Genomic DNA, 26,264 nt, shown 5'->3' with positions numbered 1-26,264 from the left:
CAAAATATTTTCTTTCCCGAACAGAACTAATTCATCATTTTTTTAAAGAAACATTTTCAGATTATTTTAATTTTTTCGTCCGATTCCCAGAAATGACGTCATCGGCATTTTTTTTTGTAGATCACGATAATTATCAAATTTTGATTTATGTACTTGTACAACATAATCTTTGGACCAATAGTTCTGGAGATATCGATTTCAACGACAAATCCCTTACAAGCTCTCTTCCTGCATCATGGAGTTACTGAATTTCTGATTTTGCTCGATTTATTTCTATTTAGCATCAAAATAAATCAGTTTATAATATGATAAATATGGCAGGTAAATATGTACGTATTAAAAAGTACCACTATTTTCTCTGCACACACAGATAAAACACTCAGCGCTTATCACTTTAATGGACGTGTGAGAATCAAATTATCACGTAATTTACAATATTTTCATAATGTAGCTAATTTATATTAATTATCCTTTTGTTACAAATAAACCATTATTTTCGTGAGCGTTCGTGGTCAATTTGTAATTTAAATTTACCGCACTAGTATTTAAGCCTTGTCGGCTCGTATTAATTTTCTTGATGAATTTTAATACGTCCTAAATAGCTGTTGGGTGGAATTCTGTCAAAACGGAAGGTGATTTTGTCGGAACGATATCGATGGTTCTTGGAAAAATTCTACAAAAACTGAGACAACAAATGCGGCAATAAAGATTGTCGCCGCTGGAAATTAACAATGGGGCCAGTTTTATGTTCACCAGGAAGTTGACATAAAATTAATTTAATTTGTACCTACCATAAAAATGCGGATGCTCCTCGAACACCAAATTATGTGTTATAAAATTTAATCACAAACACGAAACTGATGAAAATGCGTTAAGGGAATTAGTGTCAGAATAAATAACTCAAAGTTACACTTGAAAAAGATTTTGAACTACCGAGCATGACGAGATTATTATAATTCATAAAAGGAGTGATATATGCACCGGTCGACATCTAATACAGGATCTAAATTATCCAAACTAGAATGAAATTTTTGCTTTCTGATTAACCGACTCATAAATAATCCACACCGAAAGATTATGCGTTTACTTTGTTTTTTGCAATTCTCCCTAAAGCCATTACTCACTCTGCTAGGTAGTTTAATATCTTCAAAGAAGCGGTGGTCTCTGTATTACACAATAAAATAAACTCATTTTTCCGACCATTGTGTACACCCATCATTTAAACGAGTATTGTTCCGTTCTACAAACAGCGGTAATGCGTGTAATATTAATTAAATGGCATGCGGGCTATAAATATTTCAAATGTAAATGCTTGATATAAAGCCATTTTCTTGTAATTAAGTAAACGATTCTCATTATAGCTGCCTCGACTCTCAAGATTAACTCCTCAACTGAATCTCTTCCGTTCGCCAACATAGAAAATCAGCTTAAAAAATCTCCTACAAAATACCACCATTCATCACGACGCTGCAGAAATATCTTTAACATGATTAAATGATTAAGTGTGTAATTACACCAATCAGTGCAAAAGTACAGATCCAGCTTATTTAAACTAAAAAAAAAGAAGACATTTCCCATTGGAATATAAGCAAAACGCGACATTCTCCCATAGAAGTGCGGGTTCCATGTACCTTTGGGCAAAACACTGGGTGCTATTTCACAGAATGCGATTATGCTATTACGAAGCGTGTTTCTCTAGCCGACTTCTTGGAACCCTCTTAACAATGAATCTGTGATTGCAGCGCACAGTGATAATGCTGTCGGTTACACTTCCCCGTATTTAGGTGGCAGCTGTTGACTCCTGGTGCACCGATAGATGTGCACATTGCGCACAGTCAGGATCTTGACAAACTAACACAATTACTGACCTATTCATTGGAAATGGCGGAATCCATTGCTCTGGGAGTCAGCATTAATCAATTACGGAACGAAATACGGCGAGACACAAAATTTCAGCTTTCAACCGTGTAAGCCGACATAATATAATCTGGTTTTGTAAAAACTAGATGGCAATGTGGTCGGTTGCAATTTATTCCGACACCGATACAATACTATCAGTGTCATAGTTTAGCGTGGCTTATGTAAATCCGGTGGCTCGACTTAGCAATATTCCAGAATGTTGTCGTTTTTTGCAATTATAATAGGAGAGAGCTTGTATTGGCCAGCGATAGGAGCCCGATCCTCCACTACTCGCTCTCTATTGTTTCCACTATCATTCCGTACGGAATATTCCGGTGAATGTATTCCAATTTGAATTAACAGACAGCAGAAAACGTGAGAGTTGGTAAAATGAGCTTTGGCAAAGCTAAATCCCGTCTGAGTACTCGGAAAGCTGACTTGGGTAAAAAGTAATCGGACGGCTTACCTGGAACAAAAACTGTTATTAGTACAAACGTGGAAAAAGTGCAACTGATTCTTCGTCACATTTGTATGTTGCAGATTGAAAAGGTGACGGCAATAACCTTAACATTTTTGTTAAAAACAAAATCCGCGAATCACGACAACGTTTTGTCTTCGATCTGGACAAAGAGCCGTGTAATTCTGGACCTGGTGTTATCTGGACGAACACGAACGAGGCCGTGGGTCCGGTGGTCGGAGCCGTAGATCAGGGAAGAGACTATCGGGGGAAGTATCGGCCCCGGATTCCCCCATAACATAACAATGTACGTGGAGTTTTTTTGCACTATTAGCTTGTAACGAGTGAGCGCTTACCACCGGCATTGACCAGTATATCTGCTGAGGCACGATCCTCATGCACATTGTGCCGAGCAGGTTCTCACACAGAGCTACAACCAGCGGACCCTGCAGAAACTCGACTTTTCCGGATGGTGGGCCCGGCACATCCCAGGACACTCCAGCTGGCCGACTGCAACTGGAGGCCGGGAACGCCACGAAACCATTATATTTAGCATTTTTCTTGGCATTTTTCCATCGAGACCTTTGTCAATGGCTAGAAATGATTCTAATAGACATTGTGGGTAAGCCACGACCCACTTAATCATGATCGAATGGACCCTTGCGCGTCAAGGTTCCAGAAAAGCTTGCGATGGAAGCTCGTTACTAATTGATACCAACAAACAGGCCGCGAAATCCAATTTCGCAGACGATTTTGGGAGTGCAGTACAACTTGCGCACGCGGTACCGCTTTGAACTATAGAATATTCTGGTTAAGGGAAGCCCAAAAAACTTTCTGAGGGTTTGTAATTAAAACTAATACTAATTGCGTTAGTTTTGGTATGTGGAATCGTGTTGATGGGATGGTTGGTTTGTTATTTTCAACGAATGCACGAGTTCGCATTGAAGTAGCTCGGTCTTTGTCAATATCTATATAGGAACTCTTTGTGAGCACTAAAATAAAGCAGGTCCTATCTGATGTATGAACTTTATAATCAGACATTATAACCACTGCAATCCGAGCACGGCTCGGTTCCCACTAACATATGGTTAGGGCTAAAGCACATCCACCGCTTATCTGTTCCTCGCGTGCAGAATATTGCGGGATATGAATTTCTATATTTGCAGTCGCAACATCACGACCCAACACATGTCCTTATCCATATTTACACAAGTCTCATACGAACGCAATTTACAAACCGGAATATGACCGGGTGAGCGTCGAAGAGTGCTCCGGACGACGACGACGACGTTGGAGTTATCATCTTTCGTCTTGGCTGTCCCACCGTGTATCGACCAACGTGTGTTTACCATAAATTAGGCCAACCCCGATCGAAGTCGTGTAATACGTCAACGATCATTTTACGAAATCACGAAATCGTCGGAAATTATTGGTTGCAGGCAGCGTCGTCAATTCGATCGGCCCCTACGCCGTCAGCTCATTGGGCCCAGATTGGGCTGCTCTGAGGAGGGTCAGCAAGTCAACCAGGCACTTGTTTGTTTTAGGTTTCTCTGATAATTATACGTGAGCGATCACGAGCTCGCCCGCCCAGTGCTCTCAACACATCCGTATGCTAAGTGCTGTAAGGTTAAATTTACAGAAATTGGATGCGAGCCGTTTCAGAACATTTCCGAAGATTCCTTTTTTGTCAAGAACGAACCGCTAAAAAGCCGCATCGGTTCGCCCGTTGCAAATACGGCGAATTCTTGGCTTCGCGTTTTTTATTACGTCAACACCAGTGGCGGAGAAAACGCAAGGCACCAACGACAGAACTCGCACAAAAAATTACCACGTAACAAAGGCTAATTTACCATCAAATTTCACATTTCAAATCTCAACGAGGTTGATACCAGTTAATAAGTTAAAAATTCGAACTAGGAATCCATTTTGACAACCTTCTCAAGCAACGGCAGCCGTACCACAAGGTTCTGTTTTAGCACCTATCCATTTTTCTACGTATACAAGTTTTACATTATTTGTGGCTTGATAAAATAAATTTTGATTTAAGAAATGGGTTTTCAAAAAATGTTTGATTTGATACTGAAGGGACAAACGTTTTTCCATAATAGAATATAATTTTTATCTACATTTTTCATAAAATATAACCAAAATTTTGAAAATTCTCACTGACTGGCCATTTCCATTTTGGCAGCAAGACTTGATAATAATTAACTCATTTGAAATCCAAACGTCAATGTGTTGTAACTTTCGGATTTCCACAAGGATCAAATTTAGGACCTCTGTGTATATGTGGATGTGCATTTAGTTTCTCCGTAAAACAATAAATTCGGTCATTATTAAGTTGACTGTGGATGGATGCTCCCTGTGGATAATAATGGGTTTCCCCGGTATATGCGAGTGTAATAATTTACTTTTGCCTTAGTACTTATTGCTCTATCGCAGTTCCGATGATGAAAAAACGGTTTGGCTCTGAGGCTGCAATACAACAGGAAAACTAATACTTACGTCTTGCGTTTAATCGAAACTTATGAGGACTGCTATCGATCATTAAGTGTTTACGGTAATAACAGTGCAGAACGTAATATAAATTACTTCAGGGAAACGACCTTTCGTGTTATAATTTATAACAGTTTCAGTTGACGTTCACCAGCCGTGGACAACTAGCTGTGTTGCACTTTTCGACAAATAGTGTGCACGTTTGAACACGATCTCTGATTGTCTGGAGAGAGAAAGTGTTCCTGGCATCGTGATATTTGCTTCTAATCTATTTAATGGATCGTACCTGTCGCAAACGGACGTTCACTCCACACGAAATGGAAACGTCGAGTCAAATTAATACGAGTATTTACATTTTGCTTAATTGGCTATGAATTCAAACAACACTTTCCCCACAGACCGTACATTAATTAGCGATCGATCATCGACTGATAAACGCCAATGTTTATTCATACATCAAACGAAGAAATATCATTTCGACATTCCATCCATTCGTACTCTTTATAATAATGGAAGTCGTGTTGGGAAGGATCATTGTTGCAATTTCTACATCGCCAGCTACACGTTAACATACACACAATCACTTGGTATTACAACTTGTTAGTTTTTTATCTTTGCTTGGATCGCGTTGCTACGGAGAACCACCAAACGAAAAAGTGAAATTCATCCGAAAGTTGTTGACGGCTGTCGAACGACATTTAACCACTTGACATTCTCCCATTTGCATTGTTTTTCTCGACGAGGTTTTAAATTTCGATCCAAACCTTTGCGAGAGGTGAGCTTAATCCCCTCGTTACCTATCACGTTCTGTAATGTATTGACAACATCACCGACACGGGTACGACTTCTCCCACTGGGAATCTGATGACTTGTCGCAAAGGTCGCAGAAGAATCGTTAAAGAATCATTACAAAAATCTTCGATCTCCTCGTGACATTATTATGGAAGCAAAAGTAGTTTTCAAAAATTACAAGACCATGCAAAGAAATTTCCAACCAAAGTACTAGGAAATAGCAACGATCAGTACCTTGAAGTACCCTTTTCCACTCAACATTTTCTGAGGAGATAAACTAACACAATATTATTGAGAAAAACTCTTTAAAATATCTATGAAAGAATGAGATGAATTATTTTAAAGATATCCACATCTACAGTAATTTATGATTTTCGTAAAATTGAAAAAAAATTAATAGATAATTAGGACAAATTGCATCTTTTTACGCGCTTAGGAGCAAAATAAGGGGAAAAGCCTATTCGAATTCAAACTTCTCAAGGATGTTTAGACTACTGGACTATTACGGCAGAGGTACCACCGACTGTTTGCATAAATTTGTAACGACTGGTGAGACAAAATCAGTTGTTGATTGATTATTTTCCAAAGAATCAAACGGTGACCGAAAAGTACTAATATTTTGTTCCAAGTGAAACAAAAAATTCAGGAAAAAGACCAATTTTGACACAGAAAAAAAATCATCAGTGTTAGATAAGCCATGTGTCCGTGCAAGTGACATTCTTATGAAAAAAAAAAAACTGCTGAATCCACCTTGTTTGCGTCATTTAGCTCATCGTTTTTCGCCCACTGGTTTTCATTCACTCATAAATTTTTCCAATTCTTTCTGATAACGTAATTTTGATTTTTTAGGCAACATTTTGTACCTCGCGGCACTAGAACATCATCAGGAACATATAACTCTTCATTGTCCATTTCCACAATTTCCACAACCACTTTATTGACGTTACAGAGCTTTGTTTATTTTGTTATTATTTTTATTTAAAATTTGGAATACTATTTGGACTCGCTTTCTACGGAGGTATCGAACAAAACCAAATACAGTACTCGAGAGTAAGGCCACTTTCGTTCACTTGAATTGCATCGTCGACCCAGCTCTGCTTCGTGGACGAACACGCAATTCGCGTGAACGAAAGCTTTGCCCTCCTCGCTCTTACTGTAAAGAACTAGTCGCCTAATATCAAATTGGACTTTATTTTCGTCTTTTCTCGTCAAAATACGTCCAAGTCTCAAATTTGACAGGAAAACTCTACTTTTTTTATTTTCGGGATGAGTTATTACAATAGAAAACCTTTCAAATTCTGTGCGCTGTTATGATATTTTGATCGTTTAAACGTCCAATTTCGAGGATCGTTTTTTACCCACGGTCGTCCATATGGTGTCCGTAAGTCATAAACCAATTAAAAATGAATAACCGTAGATGTATGCGATAAAAAAGTATTTACAAGCTAGTTTCGTTAAATATAACTGTTATCGTAATTTCGTGGAATGACACTATGTGATGTGCCTAGAACGTCCAATTTGAATGAAACAGCTTGGTAAGTGCATCGATACAAGGGTAGATAAAATGGTAGTATTTCGACTGACACCTGTTGGAGTCCCCTTCGACCCGTATAAGAACTAAACGGTGAGAGGCGTGCAAAAAGGGTTCGTTTATATGAAACGGACAAGAGAAGGAAAAAGAGAGAAACACAGAAGAAAAGCGCGTTCAGTCGTGCGTATAATCAATGCCTAGATTCCGTATTCACAGGCGAGGACTCAGTTTTGATTGTAAAATGATACATTTTAATGTTTGTGGAACAATACATGCAATAAAACATGGCCCGGTTGACCCGCAAATGGCGATAAAACGGCGAAATCCGAGCATTCCACGGGCGTTTGCAAACGTTGCCGCTAATAATGGCAATCGTCCGTCTATTGTGTGCCACATTCGCAACCAAGTATTTAAACCGAAATTTCCTAGACGCATCCTCGCCAACATCCATTAGAGGCTCGTTCACTTACAATATAGTCATTATGCAAGCGAGCCGATCCAAGAAAGAACGTTACTTTATCGCGGCTATTGACCGTTGTAAAACGCTAACAATTTAACACATGAATAACAAATAAGTGGAAAAATATCATTTTACTGCCTTTCCAGAACAATGGTCGAATTAAACGGTCAATAAAAATTTTATTTTATTTTGCCGGACCGCATTCAAGTCGCGCCTGAAACGGCATCGAACAAGAGCCGCGCTCTTACCGGAGCTTTACGGCAGCCTAATTAAGCTCGGTAGGCGAAATGGCCTCGATACCTAATTATTGCTTTCGCTCGCGACGCCGCCAAAAACGAAAATCGCGACCCGAACCATGCCGGAAACAATTCCGGAGTCGCATGAATCACGGACTTTTTTTCAGACCGGCTAAAGCACCACCGGGGTCCCACAGTGATATGATAAATGACGACGGATTGATTTACGCGTGGTGTTGGAATTCGAGTGATACAGAGGTCATGCAATTTCTAAGCGTGCACACAAGATGTAACATGGAGACCTCACGGGGTTAGCACAAGACACCGTGAGCTCGCAAAAATAAAACCAATATCTGAACTCTGGATACGTTTAAAAACCAAAAGCTAAGAAAATTGATTCCTCTACTCCAAAGCCAAGTCATTAACAGGGTTTTATGCCAAGTAATGAGACAAAGCAGCGGAAGCTTGCACGGTTCTATAAACTAACTCACAATTATTGCAATTAATGAACATTCTAGATCTAACGAACCGGCTGATAAAACTATTCAGGTTATGTCAATACAATGCAGAATTCAAAAGCTGAAGTCTCCTAATTAGTGTAATAGATGGCGTCGATTTTAATTGACCAATAACATTTAATATTCTTTTCAAACGAATAAAATCCATCAGTATTCAAACGGGTAATGGTCCGGAAAATTAGTAGAAGTAGTATAAAAGCAGTAGTGTGTTCCAGAAGGTTGCAAAAGTATATTCGGCTTGTGGTAAACTAGAGTCGGATAAGTTTTCGGGTGTCGGTGTAATTGTGAAGAAAACCTGTTGCTGTGTAAATTATTACGCCGATTTGGTCATGTAACAGATGTTGTAAATTCGACAAATAAATAAAAATAGGCACGTACGCCGCGGAACAATGCATAAATATACCCCAGACACTCGAAATTATCATACACTCAAACATACAAATACATAAACATAGGCTCCAGACGCTTTCGGCAGTTCTGAACGACAGACAAGAAGATTATATTGTTTAAGAAGTCGTAAGAGACGTGAGCAACCGATGAAACAGATTCAGGACCGCTCTCCATTGTTATACATCTCGTTGACTTGTTACTCAAATTGGCAACGTTAAATGGCAGGTGAATGATCGAAATGCGAACACCGGACTTTAGGGATGCTCGAGGAACGGTGAAAGGGCACGCGTCCCTGTTCTCCCGTCACTATTTCGTCATTATTGCGTGATGAAAGAGTTGAAACCTCTCGAATATTCGAAAGGTCCTCCACGGCTTGACAAGAAGATTTTTCATTCAATTTTAATCCGGACACGCCTTGTCGCTCATAATAAGGAGACCTTCAGTAAGGATTAAATAATAAAATCACTTCTACTACGTTCGTTATTTATTTTATTGCCGTCAAAAATCAACAGGTCTTTAAGCAGCCACAATCCAAAAATAAACGCAAGTCCGAGTTGCATGTTTTATTCATTTATGATAAAACTCTCAAAGTAATAAACTTGAAAGACCCTACGTTCGAACTTGATGTCTTTGACCTCCAACCTCTCGTAAAGTCAAAATTGATTTGTGCAGCCACCCCCGACGCAACGAATTCATCGATGACAATTAATCTTTTTTGAGTACGGCAACCCAACGACACTGATAAGTATAGGGAACGGAGTACAGTTTTCTCGCATTTCGTAATTATAGTGATTTGGGCCGGAATGGAAGGGGCGGTTGTGGAATCGTCGAAGAACCAGATGAGTGACGGATGATGAATACCTCCTCGTCTGACCGGAACTGTCTGCACTGAATGTGTGCATTTTTGACGAGACCATTCTTCGCCGATCGGGGTTCGCGTTTTGCTTCGCTGCTACTGAAGAACGCGTGACAAAGTCTTCGGCGATATTTTTTACACTTTTCTCGTTAATTTCTCGGAATCATGACAGATCTATGAGTCCTCTCTGTCTGTGAACAATGCCGAAAATCACTCGGCTATGGCGATCCAAACAAAAAATCACTTATCACCAGAGCAAATTATTCAATCAGCGAATCCCACCACTCATTCGCTATCTGTCAAAGTGACATCTTTTTAATCGGGACGACAGCTCAATTATCAAAACTGACGTGTTTAAACAAGACAAGAACAATCGCGTTTAAATGCAAAGGGACATTCTAAAGTCAACGCACTAAGTGAGATGTGTATTAGCAGATTATAGGTTATTATCGCACGGAGTTCGATTATTTCCCAATGGACGGGGAATAAAGTAGTCGTGTACAAAGTTGGAGCCGAGCGATTATAAACTAGGACTATTAAGCGAATTTAAATCTGCACAGCGAATACCCGCCTCTGTAAAGTGAATTCCGCAGGAATAACTTGCACATCTTACGACACCGGACTGGTAACAAAGTGTCACTAATTTCAGGCCGAGCAAATAAATACCCTCGGGAACGACGTCGTAAACAAATCCTGCTCCTATTCGAATTCACTAAACCAGAGTCGAGTGCGTCCATAAAGGGCAACCACTGCACAAAACCCCTTCACAAAAATTTCACACAGGGTAAAATTACGACCTCACGGTAGAATCGCACAAGTGCCCATACCTGGGGTCATTACTATCCAATCGCTTCCTAGTGAAAAACTTCCAAAATGGAGTAAGATGTGTTTTGGGGGAAAATCTAATTGAGGTTGTTAACGTCAAATGAGATCTGGTCCAAATATGATATCACAAGTATTTTTTACATAAAAGTTAACTCTACTGAATTAAAGCATGCGATTCCACATATTAATGACCAGCACTGTATAACATTTGGTCGATAGAATTGGGACCGTATGGGCGCCGTGTGGTACGCGCCATAAAATTCAAAATCCTCTTCTGCTGTCTCCGTCTAGTCATTGTGGGGGGAAACAGAGTCTGTGTAATCCCAGTGGTGATTTACAGGCCCACTCGAATTTCCCATTCGTGCCCACAGAAATGACGACTTGAATTATGAAGCCGACAATCAATAAAAATTCAAATAAATTACGGTCGAAATTTTTACGAGATTTTCTCGAATCCCCGAACTACATAAAGACGGTTAAATACCGATCGACGGTCTCATCTAAAAAATTAATAACGCAACTTATCCTCGATAAACGTCCATTGGTTAATTTTATGGATGGACCGAGGCATCAGCAGCTTTGGCCGTTTTAGAAGCAGTAATCTGTCCCGCATCGTAAATTAGTGGCATTAAATGCCGAAGGTTTTACGACAGTTGTAAAAAGGTGTCAGAAATGTATTCGCCAGGTATCATGATAGATTAAGTCGAGGAGTGACTTTAAGAGGTCGCTGTCCAGATTATCGGAGATCTCGCCGGGCGGATGTCGCGGGCCCACGCTGTACTCGATCCCAGATCACGTCTCTACCAGCTTCTTGTTGTAGCTATATCTTGGGCATCCGGCGACACGCATTTTGGTACACTTTTCAGGCAGGCTAATGCAAAACCGACAACATTATTACAGTGGCCGGGTACCATCAACAACGCGACGGGTACTTCTTCCTCGATTCGTCAAACGATCGCATCATGTCAAACATTCTTGTCGTACAGGTACTGGTCGTCAAGAGCGAGGCTTGGCATGCATCTATTAACGACTTAATAATACAATTACGAAAATGTAGTTCTGGGAAGCAAAAAATACAAACAGAATTCCATTAAGCGCCGCCGATCTTGTTAGCAGTTTAAAAAGCAACATTGTTAGGGGCACCGGAAACGACAGCAGGCAGTTGTTTCTGTTCGCCCGGATTAATTGATGTTTAATTATGTGATGCACACGAAAACAGTCACGTGGACCTCGATGCGACACGTGAAGCAACAAACAAGCAAAAATAATTGGAATCGAGTAAACGGGACGTTTCCCCCAAGGCGCTCCTTCCGACCCCTTTCTTTCTAGCGTGTTGGAAACTGCCGCACGATTTGACTTAAATTAATTTAAATGAAATCAATTGAATGTATTTAATCTAAACCGTAGTGATTTTATGGCCCATTTTAATGGGAGCGCGATAAGTTAAGTTTCAAAGTAGTACCGAAGAAGAACCTGTCGCATTTGAAAATTATTGGAATTCTTGTTGACGGAAGTGGACGGCCTTTTTGTCCCGAATGAGTTATCTTGTGTACACGACAGCTGAAAATGTCTACGGCAAAGTAAATGTTGCATTAAGGTTAATTGGCCAGAACAATGCCAAATAACCATAAAATTGAACAAGATAATTCCAATTACTGTGAAATTGTAAACTTAGGCAGCGGTTCTTAGAACTTGGTTCGTTCAGATTCGCACCCGTTAGGCTAAACAAAAATTCATCAACGTTGCGTGCTTTTAATTTATGTGACCAAGCGGCGTCCTTAAATAAATGTCTCATTTGATAACTCAATTCGGACTGAAAGAATACGTCCCGGAAAATAATAAATTACCACGAGCAGACAACTACAAATTGTCAAGGCGCGTGAAGATTGTGAAATTCTCAGAAAAAAATCCAACAAGATCCGAATACGTGATATTAATTTAGTGAGGTAATTGCTGGAACGTCTAGTTTAAATAACTATCCGATTTGGGCCAAAACGAACCACCAATTAAATTTTAAATGAAACTCCCGTAATTACATCCTACCAGAACGAGAAGGTGTCTTGCACCTCATCCTTAACCTAAAACATAATTCTCTCCTCAGAAAACTGCAAGAAGCTGCGATTAATCATTTAACGATCATTATTAAAGGTTACGTTTATTGTGCAGAAACTGTAACTCGTTATTGCCCAACTGGAATCTGCTTAACGAGATGTCAAGTCTTCAAAAATCCGATAATCCGCCTAACAGATAAAGCACTTTCTCATGGAAGTGGCGACTTTTCTCGAAACTCGAACCGGAAATTTTAACGAGTGAGTAAGTCTAGGGTGGAGTCACAAAGTGACTTGAATACCACAATAATTTGCATGCGACAATGAAAACTGTAACGGTTCGCAACAAAAATACCAAAATCGTGTACCATTCATTACAAAGTCAATTAAATAGCTCGCCCTGTCACTGAAAAATAATCGATCTAATTGAACGTGCCCAACAATGGACCCGTAACAATTTTTAACGTAATTAACTCCCAAGATCTGTGGTTTTATTCAAATCCGGATAAGCCCAACGTGACTGTGTAAGTATGACTCCTCTGGCACAACTGTAGCACAATTATAGAGCAAGTGTTGCGTTACTAAATCAATATTCAAGGAATATATCGATTCCTCCGGTAGGTATCAATAGTCAAAGGACATTATTAATTATGAGCTTTCTCTCATTGTTGGCGCTGTATTATTACTATTACATTTTTGGATCAAGGTTAGCGCTGACAAATAATGATAAAATGCAGTGGAACAATAAATGTAGCGTATGGCAAACCTCTTGTGTAATGGAAGTAATACAATTTTTGCAACAAAACCGGGTACTGCATAACACGGCTACTGATCTGAACAATGACAGATATGATAATTATTAATTTCGCAACGCGGTGGCGACCGAAGAGAATGACTAAAATCCGCCTCCATTATTCATAACGGGCAAGTAAAAGGACACGACACGAAATGCGAGGACGTGATAATGGAAGCCGATAAGGACTCGACCCGACAAAACTTTACTTTTCAATTTTTCGTGCAGGGTCTTGTTTCCTTCAGAGACCTAAAAAGCCCTGAAGAGGTAAAGCTTCTCAGAGCACGAGGGGATAAAAATGAAATTATTATATGTACATTAGTTTAAATGTTCATTGTTCAAGCACGTTATGACTGAATGCATAACAACGCAGCTTGACATTTAAAAGTGGTGCAACGTGCAACCACCATATTGCAAAATAAACAATATTTCATAAATAACTTATCGATTCGTTAATCGGCTACCGCGGTCATGTAGAGCTTTCGTTGCTGGTAAATAATCGACAGACTTTCGAACGACAATTCTTTTGACAAATTATATTCATGTCGACGTTGCACAATAGCATTTTTACTGTCTACTTTCAATCTGAGAGATTTGCAATAAATCATACTTACATTTACTCGCACACAACGCATGCTCCAGATTATTATTATTAAAGCAACATACCAACAACAAAAACATTTTTCGATCGTTCCCACACGTCACAAGTTAATTGCGTCGAAAAAGATTTTTCAGTTTTGGACCTGTGCCGGTCTGGTTATAATAATTACAAGCTGAACTGGGCAGAATCACATTTTTTCGTCAACCTTTAAAAAACGTGCAATTACCTGGCACTTCTCGGAATGGTATTTTGCCAGGCAGTTTCCCTTGAAAACCCAAATAATTTATAACTATTTTATTGGCAATTTGGCAATAAAAATGATATAATAATTATGTCGGAGGAGCTTGAGGCAACTGAACGCTTTACCGCAGAAATAGATTATGACAGCATCGCCGCATGGTCAGGGCAATTAGCAATAACCAGTCGATAAGATATCCCCGCAGATTAAGTGGAAATTAGTGCTGCTGCTGTTTGACTCGTAAAATGGGAGAGCACCGTGGGTTTCAATCGTTCGATCATTATTAAAAATTAAGAAAACAGATTGATTGTGAAATTACGGCCTCATCAAACTGAGGCGTGTGCTGTTGAGCTTTTCCGGGTGATGCTACTCAGTACTACTTTGCATTCCTTGCACCTTGAACTCTTTGTTTAGAACTGTGAAGAAAGATTTATTTAATTGTGCGGTGATCCGAGCGTACCGCCAAATTTAAGTACTACTTTGGTGCGGTTGATCGTCTTGAAAACGAGCGACTCAAATCAAGGTCGTTATCGCGACCATTCATTAACCCTTGGTTGAACAGACATCTTCGCAACGACAGAACAGATTAGAGTCGTTGGTACTACCTTGGTGGAAACCCTATCGCACCCTGTTCGAGAAACATGGAGCATTCGTAAATTATGACGGAACGCGGTGATTTGCGTTGTTAAGTGGGCCTGCATTCTTCGGGGTCAGCAGACAATCTGACCGCCATAATCACAGCCCAGAAGAACCGTGTAGTACTTGGGGATAATAGCGTTCGCCGCTCTTGCGAGAAGAAACACACACACACACACATACAGATATAATGTGCCGACTTAAAAAAAAATTCCGGCGATGAAATCAGCTCCGAGCGAACTCGGTTATGTCAAAACTGTGGCCGTGCATCTCACTGCCGATATAAAAACGTACCGTTCATCTCGCCATTCATCTATGGACGGTACTGAAAAGCGGCAAACAACGAAATGGACGCTTGGAAGCCCAGCCTGATCGTAGATATTCACATGAACACGACGCAAGGATTCGCAATTGCCAGGTTTCGCTACTTCCTTCACGGGGTTCGGGAGGAGAAAAAAGTCGTTGGGAGGAATTTGGTACCGCGTTCTACAGAACGTAGCTTTCTCCTGTCGTCGTGCCTAATAAGTACTTCTTGTATCAAAAATCATAATAATTTCAATTAAGTGCACAACAGATCGTGTACCGCGGCTTGTTGGTAGTTGCGCAACGAAATTTGTTCCAAACACGAGAAAAATTAGGCAACAGAGTACGAAACAAGAGTGTATTAATATCGATCCCCAGAAACGTTATTAAGCCCGATATTCACAACAGGTGTTTTCCAATTTAAACAATGCGAGATATACAAGTCTGTAAATGAGAAACTTCGGCTTCAATTTAGATTAACAGCGCCTATTTACAGATAGCAAGTCGCAAACCTATTTGGGTATATAAATACTTTCGAAAGAAGTTATGTTCGCCATGCGAACAGTATAAGAATCTAAATGCCACGTTCCCACTTTCACTCTCTCGTCTCGACTTTTAACAAGATAGATCAAATTGTCTAAATCACGTATACATGGCGTTCGTGTGTTGGGCAAAAGGAAATATACGCCTTTTTATTAGATGAGGCAATAACGGTCGTCTCCTCGCAAAATTGGGTAGGTGTAACCAGAACCTGCTGATTTAATTTAAATAAATACATAACTGAACACCAGAGAATCATAGATCATAGAAAATGGCTTTTTAGGCATGCAATTAATTCGGTTTCTTTTAATTAATTATTTAAATTCGCCAGTGATAAGAAAAAGATAGAACGACGTCTTCCGTTGACCGAGCAAATAAATCAGGGAACTATTCCTCACCATTAATCACTCTCTCTCTCTTATAAACAAGCGAGCCTCTGATTATAGCAATCGCAAGATTGTAAATATTTTCACGGGCCGCCCAAATCGTGTAGCTGCCCGGCTGTATTGACGAAGCAGATTATACCGCGAAAAAAATAATATTGTTAACTAACGATACCTCTCATATATCTCAAAACCCCGATTGTCTTTATGATGGGAATCTACGTTTTCTCGCACAATAACTCCACACGTGAGGCGAAATTTTATTGCGACTAGTTACATATTCCCATCCACATACTGTCAGCAGAGATTCGAAGAAATGTTTCACATTTTTACCAAACACCATATTTTCATATTCCAGCCACGAAAGTCCATAATGTATTGGAATTATTTACTGTCTATTCACCCTTCACGCGATTGAACGAATAGATCATTTCCAACAAGATTTCTAATCTATCAAGAGCTATCATCACCTGATGCTACCGTTACAGTAATTATGGCAGCACACCGATCATAATATTATAGTAATTCTAGTAATATGAATTAATCTTTAACTCTCGATTTTTTAACTTCCTTCCTCTTCTGCCAAATCACTTTCTTGATGATCCCTTAGATCGATTAGATCTTCACCTTCACTCTTCTAGTTGCTTCTGCTTGATTATTATCTTTTTCCTTTAAATTCTATCTCTCCCTTTTCGTCAACCACATATTCTCTTTTGATCTCGTTTAATCTATGTCAATTTTTTTCCTCTATGATTTTATTTTTTCGTTTTCCAGGATCACCAAACTGTTGCTTTCTGGCCATGAAAATTATTCTTGTCTTCTTCTGTGTATCTTCTATCGGTGTTCATTTAAATTTATCCTCAAAGTTGGCGTCAGTCTGCAGAGTAAAAACACAAACAACGCAAAAAATGAGGTTAGATTTAAACAGCTATCGACTCTTCAACGCCTATTTTGAGAATAAATTTAAATGAACACCCGATAAAATTTCTCCTTTGAACATCCAACAACAATCAAAAAGCACATTTATGTTCTCTTTGTCTTGTTTTCATCTCTCGATCTCCTTCTCACCTTGATGGAATTACCCACCCAAAATGCTAATAAATTTTTCAGTAAGTTCATAACTCCCTGATTTTATACTACAGAGAAATATTCCAACTCTTCATAGCTTTTAATGCTGACCCAAAACAGTCTAGAACTCGTTTTGAAATATTCTCTTGATAAAGCTAGTGTTTTCTAATTTTGCAACGACTTCGCACAAATCCACAAAACAATTGTTAGAAAATTTCCCTAAATCTGTTGATGTTGCGTGCACGTGATCCTGCAAAGATGGGAGATTTCTGAAACTTCGGCAGTGAAACTTCTCCGGTTACATCACGCAAAATATCACAAACGCCTCATTACGTAGACAAACACAAGAGCTTTTAATAATATACAATTACGCTCCGGAATTATATTTCACTCCGTCTAATTGAAGTGGCACTGGCTGGTTGCGGAGCATAATCATTTCGCATACAATAAATGAGTTAACATTTAAATTACAGCATGGAGCCCCGATATAACCGACAGAGTACCCACATGTGCAATGAACGCTTACAACAATTAAAGGTGTAAATTATCGACCCGTTGAAAGCTCTACTGATTACAACGACTTAATCACATGTTAATGTTGTTTTAGGCGTCGTCGATTGGTTTTGCGGTAAACGGTTGTGTCGATCTCACCAAAATCAACCGTGATGCATTTACGAATGGGTTAATTATCAAAAGAATTCAATTTAATTTTGCTTCGTTTATGATTTAATAAAGCAACACCATAACGCGATTAGGTCCGAGGAGTCGATTTACGCCGGACTTAATTGAATTCATTTAACAAACGGAGACTCATCGGAATATTGTTGTTAGGGGGGCAGTTCGCCGCCTACGTTGCTAACGCAATCAAACAAATATTAAAAATGACAACGAAACTTAACGTGTGCACCTGTTGAGTCACACTGTATAAGTATCAAATGACGCAACTTTAATTAAAAAAAGAAAACATTTAGATTTAGGATTTAGGTAGAGGTCTTGGATTTTCTCATGGGCTGCGCCCGACCGGAAAACATCGTCATTACGTTAGTGTCGTCTCTCTTTCCTCTATTTGCATGTAAAGTAGTCGACGTTTTCAGTTTTCATTTACAGATTTTTCACTGGTCTATCGCTCGGCCTTCGCGCAGATATTTCCAAGGTCACAGCCCATGAGAGAATCTAACACCTCTAATCTGCTCTTCACGAAACACCCTTCGCAGTCTTCTTCACCGCAAATTTTGAATTACTTCAACCACTTATTTATTACACACCAAGTGTGAAATTTTCCAGATCGATGTACACAAGTAACATAAATTCAAATTATTTTTATTCGTCAACCGTTACGAGCACCACACGTCCATCCACATAAAACTATTTCTTTAAACTTTGCATCAGTTTTAGAGTCCGATCTAAAGAAAACAGAACGAGTCATTTTATCTATAATTATAATTTTTAAAAAGCTATAAATGAATTTTTATGTCTTTTATTGCGATGTAAATAGCTTATGGTCCAATCAAAAACTAGACAAAGTTATAGCAATGTTTATATGCTGGAATCGAGATAGTATCGCGTCAAAAACTGACAAACTCCTTCTGTTGGAGTGGTACCATGAAAAACGTTTATTGATGTGGTGAAGATTAATTGCAAAAAAATTTGCTAATTGTTTGGTTCTTTAAATTGGATATCTGAGTTGTTATACGTTACGTAAAAGTTATGAATAAATTACGCAACGTAGAAAAAGTACACTACAATCTTCACATCTGATTGGTAGGAAGGATGTGTAATGAGACGGTGCCATAATTTTGAGACTAAGTGCTCTCATGCGTTATCTCGTTGAGCAACGTTCTCAATTGATGGCTGATGGCTTATTACATATAACCATTATAGCTTGTTAATTATAATAAAACAAATAACAACCAGTTGCGGTAATTATCTATTAGAGCGCTTATCAAACCGTATGACAAGTTTTCCCGTAATTAATCTGCGAGCGCTAATGACTAGTTCGGTATATCCGAGTGAAAAGAATTATCGCGATAAAAACCGCTTATTTAAATGTTAATGTACTCAACTCACCTGTCAAAGGATTCGAGAAGTCGTTCCTTCGCATTAATCGAGAGCAGATCTCGACTGTTCACAGTTACCACAAAACGTGAATCATGAACGTAAAGCCCCACTAAAATGTGTTACACCAAGTGAGCCGTTTAATGTAGAGATAATTGTCTTTTTTTCGATTGCCATCCACCCTTGACGCTGCTGCGCCCTTCACCACTGAACGAATTTAAACAGAACGCATTTCCGGCAATTACGATCGACAAATGGCGAATTACGTATTTAATTTTTATAACGACCGCAAGCAAGGTTCAAAAATCGTTTTATTACGGATTTCCCGTACTATGATGTGCTTTGGCAAAACAAAAATTCAATGTCGACTAAACTGATGCATTTGGTGGGAAGTATAAATCTTGGTGATGGTGTCGGAAAAAAATCACACAAGTAGTACCATCACCAGAAACATGCTACTCCTATCGTACATCACATTTTTCGTCGGCCTGATTGTCGGTTAGTACCTCGTGTTGGTCACGGTCAATATCACAAACACTCTTTTTGCAGGTGAGATAAAAGCCCAAACGGGAGGAACGACAGCCGCCGGGGACTCGTACGTGTGCGTACCGCCAGGTTACTGTGATAACGGCGGTACTCCAACCAGTCCCGGAATCGACCCCCGAATTGTCACTCCTGTAAGTTTCGCAGGATTGTTAAGGCACTATAGATCCATATTGTTTCGACAGGGGGAACTCTGTCCAGCAGGAACGATACCTTGTTACACGCAAGGCCCTTCGAGCAGATGCGGTGAACGTTTCGTCACACCAACATCGACAGCAGATGGTCCCACATCGGCAGAAGCTCACCCTTGGCAAGCTTTCATACGAAACTCCACCCACCCTGTGTACGCGGGAAGCGGGGTACTCATCGACAACTACCACATCCTCACAGCCGCTCACAAAGTTGCTCTGGAGTAAGTTACATCAACAGTGACCGAATCGATGTTTCACTTCTGCGATCTCCAGGACCAACGCTGCCAGCGTCTCCGTCATTATGGGAGTCACAGATCCCAACAATTTAGCAGACACACAGATCAGAACGGCAGCGACGATCGTGGTCCACCCCAATTACAACCCCGCGACCTTACAAAATGACATAGCGATAATCAGAGTGTCGAGTCCGTTTTCTTTAAGCCAAAACAATATCAACAGTGGCTGTCTTCCTGCAGCTAACAGTGGGGCCACCTACGTCGGACAAACGTAACTTCACATTCTCTCAACTTCTACCCTTTATTTTTTTTTTGCAACAGATGCGTCGTGGCAGGTTGGGGTGAAACGCAGTTTACACAGAACGACCAACCGACCAATCCAATGAAGCAAGTCAATGTAGGGGTCGTAGATTACGCCACTTGTCGTGCAGGGTTAGTGCCAGTCTTATCAACTAGTGTCGACACATATTTGGACGCTACCGGGGGTGAAACTTGTGCCGGAGGAGAGGCAATGAAAGACGCTTGCACGGTAACTAACTAAAACTCTTCTTCCAACAAATCTCTACCATTCGATTTTAGTACGATGGTGGTGCACCCTTGACTTGTCCCAACACGGGAAAGGGTAGTATAGCTGGTTTGGTGATCTGGGGGAAAAGCTGTGGACAACCCAGCGTCTACGGCGTTTACGTCAGTGTGCCTTACTACAGGGGTTGGATCGACACCACCATCTCAAGTTTGAACAATTCGTAATGAATTAGTGTTGGCCAGTTTTGTAAAAATTAAATAGTCGTTAGTTTAGTTATGTTGCAATAATTTATTTCACGATGTGTACCAACTTAATAAAAAAAAACTAATTAAACGATGCATTGATTTACGAACTTCAAACTTTTTCAAATTGATTACCATGCAAATATCTTCGAAATGGATGTAACAAGGTTTATTTAATTAGTGGAATGTTTTAATTATGTTTAATTTCTTAATGAACACTAAATTACCACATGGAAATCGTTTATAATAAATTTACTTAACAAGTTCTATTATCTAAATTAAATAAATTTAAAACATTCAGGTTTTTTCTTGTCTTATTAATGAGACGTTAGCACGCGATTGACTCGAAAATATTGTTACAGATGCAGCTTCGGAAAAAGCTTTAGGCTTACAAAATATCAAATTGGTAAAATATGGAAAGGACAAACTGGCCATTTGTAATATGTTCTTCTTTAAATAACACGTGTTGCCTACACATTTTTTACGACAGTACTCGAGCTGATTAATGAAATGTCGTATAATAATCTGAAACACTTCTAGAACTCGACCTGCCATCAGAAATTCCAGTTAAATTCTCAAACTGTTACACTAAAAGTACTATTTATCATACATCGCAGGTTTAAATGTTCAAAATTGAGACAAGTCAGTACCTGGATCAGAAACCTTTATCATCTTCCACACTTATGCAAACTGGAAATACTGACGGATTGTTTAGGACAGTGTTGAAATCGAACTGCAAAAAAAAGACCAAGCAACCTTGGTTGTTCATTTCATTACAAAAGAAAAACTCGTGTAATATGATAAAGTAGTGATATAAATTCCAGCAATGTGATGCATATCACGAGAATACATCCATCTTTCCAGATACTGAAATGTCAGAAAGATATTTTTATTAACTCATTATCGTCGTGCATTCCACGCTTTGTAAACGAATCACCACAAACAATACGTAATTACGAATTCACGTATAGTGCGTTTCGAATAAAAAAATACACCTTATTAAACATATAGCACACATTCTAGACGATTTTTATGATGTAATAAACTGATTGCTTGGTTTCTGTGCCCGGCGTGATTATTACTGAAGACGAACCGTCATTAAAGTTTTATTAAAGTATCATTAAAATTATTACCTAGTTCACATCAACATTCTAATTTAGTCACGGACAATTTGTGGGCATATAAAAAAAACATTTAATATGGTTTTCTTCTAAAATAGTAGAGTTTCACAAAAGCTAGACGTTTCTTTGGGGAAAAAAATTAAAATCTCAACTGACATCGTACCGTTCTGGTAATTATGTCATCAACAACTTGATGATTTTTGACACGAAATTATAATAATTATATGAGATGCATCCTAATGAAAGTCTTATCAATTCCATCTTTCCAGATGGAGACGGCCGCAAGACGGTGTACTGTTTCCGTTTAAGATTTTCATTTAATTAGAAGTTTAAATATTAAGTATTTATGTGTCGCGTAACGTTGTTCCTCGCACGAAACATTTGTAAGCCATTCGCACGTAACGACAACACCGTTTTTCTTTGATAAATATCCAACATTTGTACCTGGTACTACTGAAATAATTCATTTCAGTCAGAGCTGTTCAAGCCTATAAGTCATTTCTTAGACTTTTCAGGCCTCTTCGCAACAGCGCCAGATCAAACATGTTGAAATCGGAAACTGCGACCAATCTAACACTGATCTTCGGAGTACCACCGTGGAGTCCGTTTGCGAGAACAAAGTGGAATAAATCATCCCACTTAGTACTGCACTGTACCGGTTCCTCGGACAAAACACGTGCCCCAATGGAGCGAATCTTGCATGAATTTGCAGTATATAAGGAAAATATTTGAATAACAAAGTGCTTCCAGTCGCTGCCCAAATGGAAACCATTAACTTTCGTCCTGTAATGAGCATCGCAAATCGTGGTTGATAATCAGTGTGGCCAACTACAGCACACAATAGCGACCGCTGTGTTTATGGGATAATGAGTCCGAACCGCGTGGGCACACGTGGGACAGTGTTACTTACTTCTTGTCTATATATATCCCACTGTTTTCAGTTTCGAAAAAATACGACAACCACACCGAGATCCAAGAGATGCCCTTTGAACCGCAGCTTGCGTGAATCTGCGCCGACGTTTCAACGGAAACAAATCTAATCTTCAACGATATTGGAAGGGATCAGACAAAATTTAAGTCGCGATCAGAAACCAATTGTCTAATAGAAAGTAAAGCCCTTCAAGGTTGGTTCCTTGTTGTCTTTTGAGCGCTAAAAGCTTTGGAGCTTGTACAAACACGAGCTTAGAGCAGTTGGGGAATGCTATAATTACTTAAACTAATCCTTACTTTAAGACAGTGAAGACTATTCCTGAATTTGAATTCAAGTTCATTCCAACAAGCTGAACAATAAATTTTATGGAATGTTGTGTCTTTGTCCCCAGTTAATCTCTGGAGTACAATTTAGAAAAAAGATCTAAATCCAAGCTAGCAACAAAAATTTTACCTTCAAGTTCTCGTGATCAGTTCGATTTCTACACTAAATTACCAAAAATCGACGAGTATAAAAATGTTTGACAGTTGTACAGGGGTCATTTGAAAAGTTCGCGACCAGTGCGTCATACGAACAGCTGTAAAACGTCAACTGAAACTGTCACGTACTTTGTTGTCTTTGAATTTTCAAATAGAATTATTTTAGTGTATTTTTCGAAATGAACAAACACAAACTGAACAAATAAAAAATATATTGTACGAGGATGGACTTTTATTTGCAACTAGGACCAAACCAAACGAACAAAACATGTTGAGACCAAGATAATGCAAGTGACCTGAAGTACAATTTCCTGCCAGATCCGCCTCGTTTAGCTCCGTGTGACCTCGATCTTCTCCTAAATGTCAAAAAAATTCATTGCTGGCCAAAAATATTGTCCCCCGAAGACTGAATTCAGTCTTAAATGAAATTTGCTTGTTGCAATCAGAGTCGCATTTTGATTGGAGTTCATTTTAGTAGAGATGTTGGATTTTCTCATGGCCTATGAGTCATATCTGCGCAAACGACGAATGTCGGTCTGAAACATGCGCTACAAACCGACCGGAAAACATCGTCATTCGTTATGTTTTGTCTCTCTCTCTCGTCTATTTGCATGTTCCAGTTTTCATTTATCACTCCGCCTTCGCGCGGATATTTCCAAGGTCACAGCCCATGAGAGAATCCAACACCTCTAGCACGATTGTTGGTTCACATCGGTACCCTTCCCTCGTCGGGCAATAAATCAACGAATTCACGCGTCTTATCAATGAGTGCACAGTGTTCAAGAGGCGCCGCTCTTGCATGCCTTATTAAATGATTGCAGTCATGTTGCAGAAAAAGAGCGCGGGTGTAATAATTATAATGGAACCGTTGAGTTATTGCCGCTAATTTGTCACGAAATTTATGGCCTCTTGTGTGTTTTTCACCGGCGAAGTTTATCTTCACACCTACAAATCACCCGTGGATACATACGTATCCTCTTCCCCGACTAATGCATTATGTAATACAGGCAGACAAACCTACTTAATATTTATTACCAGTTCCTATTGCGTTTCCATGATAAATACCGCAGCGGGGGAAAAGCAATTAAAACTTCTCCGTACAAGTGTTACCGTGTTCGAATTTCACCTCGGCCGCTATGTAAAGTGGTGAACCAGCGATGGTCTCGGTTATTTGGACAACAAGAATATGGGATAGTCCGCAACTGGACTGCTCGCATCGTAGCTGGAGCGCTGTGTACAAAATGATATACACACTGCCCGTCCGTCTGTAAATATTTATTTAAATGATGTAATTTTGATGCCTACTTGTTTCGAAGTTTACCTTCGAACGGGTAGCTGCTTGGTGAAGGATTAACAACGGTTACCTCAAGCCCCAACAATCCAACCGACACACAGATTTACTCCATTTAAGCCAACACTCCCACAAAAAGTCAATTTAAAAGACACCACCACATCTCTCACACCAAAATACGTTAATGCGATTCTAAAATCAACTCAAAACTATTCATTTTCAAATGTCAAAAACATATTTAACATTTGTATTAGTTTCGGCCGTGTTGAGCTTCACCCAACAATTTCTAATTTATTTCGCAGTCGTTTTTAGCATTTTTTTTCAGTGTCTGTCCGTTTGGCAACTGTTCTTAAATTATAGATCGACTATCTAAGTCGCACTAATTTACATCTTGAATTAAATCTCAAGAAAAATATGAAAGTAGAATATAAACATTTAATCTAATTTACATTTGACACCAACGCAACCTGTTAAAATTCATATTACAAAAGAATTTCTTAGTTCAGCTGGTCATATATCAAAACCATAGCAAACAGAAATTATTTATTATTATGTAAACACAATGGCAAATGATGAAGCAAATCTATTACGGTTTAGTTTATATCCTGAAAATATTCATTGAATTACGGCGGCTTATTATTATGTTTTGAAAGCCAATTTTCCAACATCTTCCACATAAATGAGCAACATCGTTCACTTTCATTAAACACAATGCAAAATCTTGATAACTTTATCATCAACGTTCCAAATTGAAAACGTGGGATGAAGTTTTCCTACACTGTTCAGTTATTGCACAACCTGTTGTTTCTGATGATAATCCGACAACTTTCCAACATTTTCAAAACTAGAAATTTCTAAATGAAATGTTTGATGAACCGAACTTCCGCGACAATAAAATAAAAACATGATGGTATGGATTGCAAACCTCAATGTACAGCACGAGAATGTAATTTCATGGTTCAATAATAGGTAATGGGTTTCAATCAAATAATCAAAAATAAGAAATTCCAGGTTACGGAATATAAACAGAATTGGGATTGTGGAGCAGTGTCCGTTCCAAAAACTGAGCGAAAACATGATCAAATAACTTGTTTCAACACTGACAAAAAACTACAAAAGAACAGAAAGTAGACCGCCTTGCTGAAGACAAGCGGCATCTTCTATCAGTGAATATATTAAAAAATTAAAAAATGTGCGCACCATTTCTGGTCGGATGATCAAAGAAATTGGATGATTTCACAAATCTAGTGACCAGTGTTAATAATAAAAGTTTTGACAATAAATATGGTGTTGTTTTCTTATCACGAAATCTATGTGGGACGACGTTGATAAAAGTTACGTCACATTAAATGATGTCAATTTAGTAAGTCGATCATCTTGATAAAATAAATAATTAATAGGAGTGACACATATTATGCAAATCATTTACGAGAAAAAGTTCCCGTTCTGTCAAGCATGTGGCGGCCATAACGCAAGACACCTGTCACGCCGCAAAACCACCCCGAAGAAAGGGATTCATTAATTTTAATTCGCAAGACTGGATACAAGAATAGACTTAACCAGCAGACAAGGTGTATTG

General features: G+C 39.1%; 2 protein-coding genes across 2 annotated transcripts in view; one reads left to right on the top strand and one right to left on the bottom strand.

Moving 5' to 3' along the window:
• The window catches only part of Su(var)3-3 (lysine-specific histone demethylase Su(var)3-3), a 138,743-nt gene that overhangs the window by 100,870 nt on the left and 11,609 nt on the right, over nt 1-26,264 (bottom strand). The window lies entirely within an intron of this gene.
• Nucleotides 19,494-21,116, top strand: LOC138135581 (trypsin-like). Its single transcript, XM_069054344.1, has 6 exons — nt 19,494-19,623; nt 19,675-19,802; nt 19,854-20,080; nt 20,133-20,366; nt 20,417-20,624; nt 20,675-21,116. Exons 1-6 carry the CDS (start codon nt 19,533-19,535, stop codon nt 20,843-20,845), a joined length of 1,059 nt encoding a protein of 352 aa, XP_068910445.1. The 5' UTR covers nt 19,494-19,532; the 3' UTR covers nt 20,846-21,116.

Source organism: Tenebrio molitor, chromosome 7 (assembly GCF_963966145.1).
Source record: "Tenebrio molitor chromosome 7, icTenMoli1.1, whole genome shotgun sequence".
Taxonomy (NCBI): Eukaryota; Metazoa; Arthropoda; class Insecta; order Coleoptera; family Tenebrionidae; genus Tenebrio; species Tenebrio molitor.
Note: the sequence above shows the minus strand (reverse complement) of the source record. Positions and strands in the feature narration are given on the sequence as shown.